The sequence below is a fragment of the Myotis brandtii genome, unplaced genomic scaffold (genome assembly GCF_000412655.1).
Source record: "Myotis brandtii unplaced genomic scaffold, ASM41265v1 scaffold64, whole genome shotgun sequence".
Taxonomy (NCBI): Eukaryota; Metazoa; Chordata; class Mammalia; order Chiroptera; family Vespertilionidae; genus Myotis; species Myotis brandtii.
This window is the reverse complement of record NW_005370460.1, coordinates 3637452-3647232: the sequence shown is the minus strand read 5'-3', so window position 1 is coordinate 3647232 and position 9781 is coordinate 3637452. Positions and strand designations below refer to the sequence as shown.

General features: G+C 49.3%; 1 protein-coding gene across 1 annotated transcript in view; it reads left to right on the top strand.

Moving 5' to 3' along the window:
• Positions 1-9781, top strand: part of ADCY10 (adenylate cyclase 10 (soluble)) — an 80035-nt gene that overhangs the window by 68162 nt on the left and 2092 nt on the right. The window contains exons 26-30 of the mRNA XM_014528528.1: positions 2672-2876; positions 2955-3051; positions 3554-3669; positions 4471-4588; positions 6258-6468. Of these exons, the coding sequence (XP_014384014.1) occupies positions 2672-2876; positions 2955-3051; positions 3554-3669; positions 4471-4588; positions 6258-6468 (747 nt within the window). The remainder of the gene's footprint in view (positions 1-2671; positions 2877-2954; positions 3052-3553; positions 3670-4470; positions 4589-6257; positions 6469-9781) is intronic.

Sequence of the window (9781 nt, the reverse complement as noted above, 5' to 3'; positions counted from 1 at the left end):
TCCCCTATACTCCCTCTCAAGCTCCCACCTTGCTCCCTCACACCGCTCTCCCCTGGAAAACGCTATGTACCTGTGAGAGAATGAGGGTGAAAAAGGAAAGTGCCAAATCATGACTTAAGTGTATAAGACTTTACCAACTCACGAATTAATGAGAGAACTAGTAAAAGTTGCCACTGGGTCCAAGGAGAATTCCATTTATGAGCGGATGCGAAACAGCTCATCAAAGGGCAATCGTCACTGTGTCCCACCTCCATTTCCATTTCTATGAGAAAGTCGCTGACGTCAGTTTCCGGTGGCATCCGGAGTTATAAAACAGGCCAGAGAAGGAGATGAGCAGAGACAGCAGTGCCGGGAGCTGGACAGGACACCCACTAAGTTTTGTGGTTGTCCCCTCGCCCATTTTGATCTTTCACTATTTTTCCCAACACAAAATGCCTTAATATAAAGAAATCAGCTTAGATCTCTGTGTGTCCTCCCTGAAAGGGTCTCAGGGTCCACACAGGGAGAAGCCCTAGTCTAGGTCATAAACTGGAAAGTCCTTGATTAGATGAAGAAAACTCCAGGTCACATGATCAGGAAATGATTAAGCTGCCCTGGTTGGTTTTGCTCAGGAGTTAGGGCATCAGCCCGCTGACTGAAGGGTCTTGAGTTCGATTCCTGATCAAGGGCATGTACCTCAGTTGTAGGTTTGATCCCTGGTCCTGGTCAGGGTTCGTGTGGGAAGCAACCAATTGATGTGTCTCTCTCACATCGATGTTTCTCTCTCTCCCTCCCCACCTTCCTCTCCTTCACTCTCGCTAAAAAAATCAATGGAAAAAATATCCTTGGGTGAAGATTAAAAAATAAATGATTAAGCTAAATCCAGCTCATCTAATCAAAGAGACCTAGTTCCTTTATAAAAGTCCATCAAGTCTGGGCTCCTGGAACCGTCATTCCTTCTCAGAGCCATCAGTTATTGAGTGAAATGGCGCGGAGCACAGTACATGTGGAATGATTAAATCCCACCATTAGTTCCTTTCAGGAGGCCAGAGAATGCAAGAATTTATAAGGAATCAATGGAAAAAATATCCTTGGGTGAAGATTAAAAAATAAATGATTAAGCTAAATCCAGCTCATCTAATCAAAGAGACCTAGTTCCTTTATAAAAGTCCATCAAGTCTGGGCTCCTGGAACCGTCATTCCTTCTCAGAGCCATCAGTTATTGAGTGAAATGGCTCAGAGCACAGTACATGTGGGATTATTAAATCCCACCATTAGTTCTTTTCAGGAGGCCAGAGAATGCAAGAATTTATAAGACCCATCAGATTGGGCTTCTGCCTGTGTCCTATAATCCTCTCCTAGCTCCCAGGCCCCTAAGGGCCGCTTTTGGTTGCTAGATATCTAAGCTCCGTTGTCTAAGGGTCTCTGCTCTGGTTGTCTCCTTGGCCTGGAGTGCTCATCCTGTGACCTTGACTGGGCTCTCTACTTTGCAGCTTGAAGGTCGCCTCCTCAGTGATGCCTTTCTTGATCACCTCACCCATTCACTGTCTAGCCTGTCACCCTATTTTAGTGGCTGATTACTACCTGACATTCTTTTTCGCTCCTTAGTTAGTGTGTGGCCTGTGTGCCCCCTACCAGTGTGTCAACTTCGTGAGAGCGAGCGGGTGCCTTGCTGTTGTCTTGTTCAGTGCTGAGCTCTGAGAACGGTGTCTGGCACCTAATGGTGCTCAACAAGTATTTATTGAGTGAAAGGCTTTACTTCTCCGACACGTTTGGGGCTTTCTCCTAAAAACGTGGTGGAGTTGGGGGGAAGTGGAGGGTAAGATGGAAAATTCAAGATTGAAAGCTGAATCAGTAGACACTGTTAAGGAGATGGCTGTGCCTGAGAGCAGAACAGCTGGGGACGTGCTCCCCCGTGTTCACACGCAGGTGAGGCGGTGAGTGCAGCAGAACAGAAGGAATGAGTGCGAGAGCTTAGCTTCCAGGACCCACCTGCCTGGGTGTGACCACCTGCGAGCCACGTGCCTCCGGGCCTGACTTTCTCCCAGGAAGTGAAGCAGTTGGACTGTTCTCTTGGCCCCTATCCAGGCAGCCCCAGACTTTACTGCAGTTTGGACTTTTCATTGCCCAACAGCCTCCTCTCATCCACCATCATTTCTGGCCATCCTTCCCTCCTGGTAGCGCCATTTGAAACATGCTCTAAAAAAGCAAACTAGCTTCTCTTTTTCATTAAGTTAAAAAGCGATACGTGCCTGTCATAACACGTTAAACACTACAGAAATGCATAAAGTGAAAAGTCAGGTCTCTCTTCTCCCTCTAATCTGTTGTCCACCCCAACAAGGGGTAACTACTATTTTCACTTGTGGGTGAGTCCTTCTAGGGTCTAGGCTCTTTGCCATGTAATCACATCACCACACATATAAGCCATTGCTTTTATTTTTTCACAAAAATTGAAATTCTTGTTTAAGGCCTCTGGGGCAAGAGGGGCCATCAAGCTTGTCCTGGGTGGTTTGGGGAAGAGGTGGCAGAAACTCAGTTTAATTTCTGTACCAAAGGCCAGGGCGTGGCCAGGTGGCCAGGGCGCGGCCAGGTGGCCAGTGCCATTCTCCAGCAGATATGGGGCAGCTTCTCCCGGCTGCCTGCGGGGGCTCCATCTCGGTCTTGCCCTTCTCTCCCCCATCTGCCATTTCAGATCATTAAGGCCTACCTGGACTACTCGCTGCATGAACAACTGGCCAGCCAGCACATCATGTGGTACAAAAACGAAATCATGGCCATGGAGATAATCTTAAACCTACCCCTGAAAGCCGAGGGCATTGAGATCATGGCATACATGGCCGACACACTGGGCTGCAACAAGTACTTAATGGGTCATTTGGACTTGGCCATTGACTTAGGTAAGGGCTAGCTGAGCCAGACAGGACACCCTGATATAAGTAACACCCAGAAATCTACTGGAATTGTTTTCTCCTCAGGCTCTCGGGCCCAGAAGATGTGGGCACTGCTCCGGAATCCCTACAAACAATATAAGGTCCTCTGCTGGCTCTGTACAAGTCTTCGCCTGAAAACCAGGTATTTATCTTAAAGCATTTTCCAAAATTAGGGGGAGGAAGCCATAGTGACTGAGTGTTCTGGGCTCACTACCCTGGCCATCAGGTGGGTTAGGGAGGAAAGTGTACAGCAAGATGACGTCACTGACCATCATCATCATCATCCTTTGGAAACCAATGCTCTTCCCCAGAATTCTTCCACACTTAGCCTCTCTCTCTACTCTGGCCAGTGACTGGAAGAGGATCAGCTAGCCATCCCCACCGTGGGCATCAGGTGGAGGGAACAGGAAAAGCCTCCTGGGGGAAGTGATGCCCAGAGACTAGCAGCCAGGATCAGAGGCCCGAGGTGGCTGAGCCTGGTCACCCCCACATGGAGGTCCACGAAAGCACAATTTGAACGAGTCGACTGGAGATTTAGGGGTGGGTTTGAAGCTTTAGGGTTGCATTTGGTCCTGAAGTACCGGGCAGGACCGAGACTGGACCAGGACCGGGCTTGATTCTCTTCTCCCTGAATCTGACCTCAGGTACAAGCAGCTGATCCAGGTGCTGGGGTGGCTGTGGGACCTCTCTGTATCAGAAGAGCACATCATCAGCAAGGCGTTCTTCTACTTAATCTGCCTGGACACCATGCTGTACTCTGGTGAGCCTACAAGGGACCGGGGGGTGACACTCGTGTTGGACTGGGGTGGCAGCGGTCAGGGCTGAGGCTCCGGGTCACTAGGTTTCTGGCCAGAAAGAGGAGAGGACAGGAAAGAGGAGAGCCTGGTGTTAAGAGGTGAGGGCCATCTGGAAGGTGCAAGGATTGTGACCAGCAAGGAAGAGAATTCGGCCATAAGGACGTTGTTGTCGGCCATAAACTGCCAGTTAGTGTCCCATTAATTCACACCCAAGTGACAGTGACTGACAGTGTCGCTTCAAGTCTTTAAATAAGGCATTTAATTACTCAGGACATACCGTAGAGTAACAGAGTAAGTCAGGTGAGAGTGGAGGGTCGGATTGCTGATGGGAGTTCCGGGCAGGTTCCCCCTAGTAGGCAGCGCTCAGGGCACAGGTGAAATCAGAGGGGCCCTGGGTCGGGCTTCCTCACCGGGTTTGGAAGGGGCAGCAGACACCGCTGTGGACGGGGAGGCTGGGTGAGAGACTGGCAGTCCCGGGCGGCACTCGGCCAACTCCTTGGGCTCGAGCAGGGAGGGCTGGTTTGTACCCCGCTCCTGCCTGGTCTGCACACACATCCACAAAAGCTGGGCGCGGCCACCACGGGCAGTGCAGCGACGTGTCTCTGTGCCAGGCCACTCTGACGCCTTCTGTCGATCTCGGGTATGATTTATAAATACCCGAGTCCCCCTGGACTCACAAAGAAATCTGAGGTGCGGCCTCTCCCCATGGTGGGAAGTTCCCTGAGAGCCACCTTCCCTCAGCAGAGCTCTCCCCCTTCTCTCAGGGTTTGTTTACAGGACGTTCAACGAGTGTCTGGCATTCATCCAGGAAAACGAGGACAACAGGATCCTCAAGTTCCAGAGCGGGATCCTCCTGGGACTGCACTCGAGTGTGGCGATCTGGTAACCGTGGGCCGCCTGTCACTAAAGCCCCAACTCTGAACCCATTCAGTCCCGCAGGAGAGTTCTTTGAGATTTATTTTTTTTAAAAAAGGAAAAAAAGAAAAAGAAAGTAAAAGTATTTATAAATCATCCCGGAGACAGATAGAGGCGTCAGTGGCCTGACACTGAGACACCAGGGAATCCCCTGCTAGTTCGGGCCCCTCCCCCACGACGGGAAAGAGATGCTGCCTCAGTTGTAGGCAAGGCAACCAGCATGGCCGATGCACCTGTTACGCTGTGGTGCTCCAGAGACCAGAGGAAAGAACACTCGCCCCCGAGGAGGGTGAGGTTGAGGGAGACTAATAAAGACCAGCACTTGCCCCTCCCCAAGATCCAATCATGCCCACAAACGTTGTTGGTAGAGCTGGTGTTGGAGGGAGTGGCTGATATCTGAAAGCAAGTGGGCTTCTTAATATTGAACTCAGCAGGGAGCAGTTCTTGAAAGCTCCAGTTTCGCCCACAGAGGCAGAGGGAAGAGCATTTCCGCGCTCGCTGTGGGCATCACTGGCTCTCCGGGTGGAGGGGTGGGTACTGAGCTCCACCCGCCTAATTCCTCTCCCAAAGTCTGCAATCAACCAAGTCGCTCCTTATCATCAGAGGAGGGAGGGAGGCCGGGCAGGGGCAGGGAGCTGTGGGCCAGTGCGGGCCGTCACGTCAAGGCAAGTTCAGGGGTGAGGGAGAAGCAGGCCTGTACCCCGCTAACCCAGTGAGCCTGAGGCTTGGTCCTTTGCCCTGTTAAGCGTCTAACTCAGCAAGCCTGCAGCCTTGGCCTTGGCTTCAAGGCAGATGACCAGTAAGGCTCAGAACATGCATGGAACTTCTTCCCTAGCTACCCCAAGACTGGGAGTCATTCCTGCTCTACTTCCCATCTCAAATTACATGTGCAGCCCTGTTGCCCGATATTTAGAGGAGCTGTGAAGAGATTAAATGACAATATGGAGACATTGCTATGCAGAGTGCCACAAACTAGAGCTGTTCCAATGTGAATAGAGACCTCCTCTTATCAGAATGCCCGGGAGGAAATGAAAGCCCCCAAATGGATTACCCTTGCCAATGGAAGTCCAAAGTCAAAATAACTTGCCTATGTGAGTTCAAGTTCAAGGAATCTAAAGTCCAAACGTCGTCCTAATTTATTATTCTACTCTGCAAAGCTCTTTCAACAGCTGCGGCTTTGGCATCCCCTGGAGAGCTTCTTCACACAGTCCTGGTCCATCCCGAGTCTGCTTGATGCAGCAGATCTGAATGGGACCAGAAAGCCTGCATTTCTAAGGAGTATCCACCTGACCCTGCTGATGCCAGTCTGTGGCCCACACTTGGAGCAGTACTGGCTAAGGCCACCTCTTTATGGATTTGGAGCAATTTCTTCAAACCCTAGAAGTTATAGCTCCAAGTGTCTGATCGGCTTCACTTTTTAGAGTTCAAAGAGTTAAATCAATGGTGGCTAATAAAGCCAGAGTGTTCCCAAGGGTTCTGTTCATCTCAAAACATCCCATTCTTCCCTTGTCCATACCCCATAACGCCCCGCAGTGGGCTTCCGGGAGTCTGGGACCACCTCGGGAGCGACCAATTCGAGAAATGCTCCCCTTCCAAGGCTGACGCTGACTTTTCTTGTTCTTTTGTGGTGGCACAGGTATGCCAGACTCCAGGAGTGGGACGACTTTCAGGTATTTTTCAATAAAGCTAAAAACCTAGTGCCAAGAAGGACGCCCACAGCTCTTTACTTCCACGGGGTCTGCAGGTACTTGGAGGCCCAAGTTCTGCACCTTCAGAAGCAAATCGAAGGGCAGTTTGAGAGCGCGCAGGACAGCGGCGTTGAGCTGCTCAAGGTGAGGCTGCCCTCTGTCTCCTGAGTGGGCTTCTGTCTGCCTCCGGTGACCATGGCTCACGTACCTCCATGCTGTAAGCGATCTCATAAGCTTTCCGGAGAGCACTCCGGCCACATGCTTGCCTGTCTTCACACCCTTTGTCCCAGCAGTGCTTCTGGGGACTGTCCCAAGGCAAACGAAAATATATCCATGGAGATGCTGATCTCAAAACACTAGGAGAAAGCAAACACCCTTCAGAAACTATGGGTTAACTTGGGGACGGCACCTTTAAACACGGGGCATTTCATATTTTAAAATCTGAATTTCTGACCCTTCTTTTAAAACCTGGAGTAGATGGCAACCAGAGGCCCTCACTCCTGAAGGGCAGCTATTGGCTGGACGTGACAAGGTGACACTTAGGGCACACTTTCTCCAGTGCGAGGTGACCCCTATGCTGCTCAGCTACATCAGCCTGCTCACCTGTGTCACTTGCCTGGCTCCTGTCAATATTTAAATTCATGAGCCCTGATGTAAAGGAGCCATGTCATTAAAAAATGTTCATAACAGGAGGTTAAATGAGAAAAACAATGTTACCCTGCCATGTGATTAGTATGATCCTAACTGTGGTGTGTGTGTGTGTGTGTGTGTGTGAGTGTGAGCCTGTGTGAGAGTGTGTGTGTGTGTGTGTGTGTGTGTGTGTGAGACTGAGTGAGTGTGTGTGTGTGAGAGAGTATGAGTGTGTGTGAGCATGTTTGTTAGTGTGTGAGCCTGTGTGAGAATGTGTTGTGTGTGTGTGTGTGTGAGTGTGTGTGTGTGAGCGAGTGTGTGTGAGCGTGTTTGTGAGTGTGTGAGCCTGTGTGAGAGTGAATGTGTGAGTGTGTATGGATGTGTGTGTGTGTGTGTGTGTGTGTGTGTATGTGAGTGTGTGTGTGTATCTGTGTGAGAGAGAAAGAGAGAGAGAGAGTATAATAAAATAGTGAGAAAGTGTGTACCCAAATTATTTCCTTCTGGATGCTAGGGTTATGGGTGATTCTTACATTTTTGCTGTTCTTTTCATTTCCCCTGGAAATCTTTTTTTTTTAATTAAATCTTTATTGTTCAGATTACATTTGCCTCCTCCCAGTTCCCGCCCCACCCTCCGCCCTCACTCCCCACCCCCTGTCCTCATCCATAGGTGCACGATTTTTGTCCAGTCTCTTCCTGCATCTCCCATTTCCCTTTCCCCCCCAAGAATAGTCAGTCCATTCCCTTTCTATGTCCCTGATTCATTATAATCACCAGTTCATTCTGTACATCAGATTATTTATTCACTTGATTCTTAGATTCACTTGTTGATAGATGCATGTTTGTTGTTCACAATTTGTATCTTTACCTTTTTCTTCTTCCTCCTCTTAAAGGATACCTTTCAGCATTTCGTATAATACTGGTTTAGTGGTGATGAACTCCTTTAGCTTTTCCTTATCTGTGAAGCTCTTTATCTGACCTTCAATTCTGAATGATAGCTTTGCTGGATAAAGTATTCTTGGTTGTAGGTTCTTGGTATTCAGCACTTTGAATATTTTTTGCCATTCCCTTCTGGCCTGCCAAGTTTCTGTTGAGAAATCAGCTGACAGTCGTATGGGTATTCCCTTGTAGGTAATTGAGTCTCTTTCTCTTGCTGCTTTTAAGATTCTCTCTTTGTCTTTTGCTCTTGGCATTTTAATTATGATGTGTCTTGGTGTGGTCCTCTTTGGATTCCTTTTGTTTGGGGTTCTCTGCGCTTCTTGGACCTGTAAGTCCATTTCTTTCACCAGGTGGGGGAAGTTTTCTGCCATTATTTCTTCAAATAGGTTTTCAATATCTTGCTGTCTCTCATCTTCTGGCACCCCAATTATTCTGATGTTTGTACGCTTGAAGCTGTCCCAGAGGCTCCTTACACTATCTTCGTATTTTCGGATTCTTTTTTCATTTTGCTTTTCCGGTTGGGTGTTTTTTGCTTCTTCGCATTTCAAATCTTTGGCTTGATTCTTGCGCTCCTCTGGTCTGCTATTGGGTGTAATATTCTTTATTTCAGACCGTGTATGCTTAATTTCTAGTTGTTTCTTTATCATAGCATCGAGGGTCTCATTAGTTTTCGTGAGGCTCTCCAGAAGTTTATTGCAAGCCCTCAAAATTGCGTTTTTTAGCTCTATATCCTCCATTTCTGTCATGTTTTTTTGTCTCCGCATTTTTTATGCTTTCTTGGTGCACCCTCTAGTGGTCTTTGTGCGCAGTCTTGTTCTAGTTGAGCCTTGATTGTTGTAGTTAATACTAGAGGGATTTGACCACCAGGCCGACTGGCTGTGTGAATCAGCTGTGTCTGCCGCGGAAAACTTCTGTCCTCTGGGGAGGTGCTAATCTAGCCTTTGCCTGAGGCGATCTGGCAAATGGCTCTGCGCAGGGCTTGGGCGGGGCGGGCTCAACAGGGCGGGCGGAGGGAGCCGTTATGGTGCCCTCAGTCCTGTTCCCAGAGGCTCTGCTTCTCAGAACCCCCGGAACCGCTGCAAACCTCGGAGGGAAAGCTGCCTTCCAACTGATGCCAGACACTCCCGCTTCTCCCGTTTGGGTCCGAGTCCCCAGCGATTCGCCCGTATCTGGAGCTCAGAGTCTGAGACTCCCCCCTGACCGAAAACGACAACCGCGCTCTCAGCCACCAGCCCGCTTTGCGCGCGCACCTCCGCACCTGAGTTTTTTCCACACTGCGCCTCCTCTGAGCCTCGGTGTGCTGTTATTTTTCCTTCTAGTTGAAGAGTCTCTCCTCAGCCAGCCTTCCTGTGGTTCTGGGTGATGTCCGTTCCGTCTTTTAGTTGTATTTTTGAAGTGGTTGTTTGCGGCAGCAATCTCCGGTGTTTACCTATGCTGCCATCTTGGTTTCTCTCTCCCCTGGAAATCTTAAACAATCAACTTACATTGCTTTGGTAATCAAAAGGAAACATCTTTTTTACGAAGTGGTTGTAGGGAAAGCTAATGAGCTGTTAGGCCACACCCCTTTGCTAGGGGCTGGGCCTCTGTGGACACCTGGAGTTGGAAGAAGACGTGAGTAGCCGGAGGCAGATGGAAGAGACTTTATTGCAGACCAAGTAGCCATCACAGACACAGGAGCCATCAAACAAAGCAGTTCTTGCTGACACGGTAGCAAACACAAAGCAGCCTTGCACCAGCTGCTCAGAAACATACTTTTATCCCAATTCAGACAAAAGAGGTTCTTGCCAAATCATACGATCAGCATTTGGGCTGTAGAAAGGCACCTGCACAGTACGCACAGGGACACTGCCGGTCATTGCCCTGCACCTGCAGGTAGTAAATGGGCCTTTAACCTTTTATTTTATTT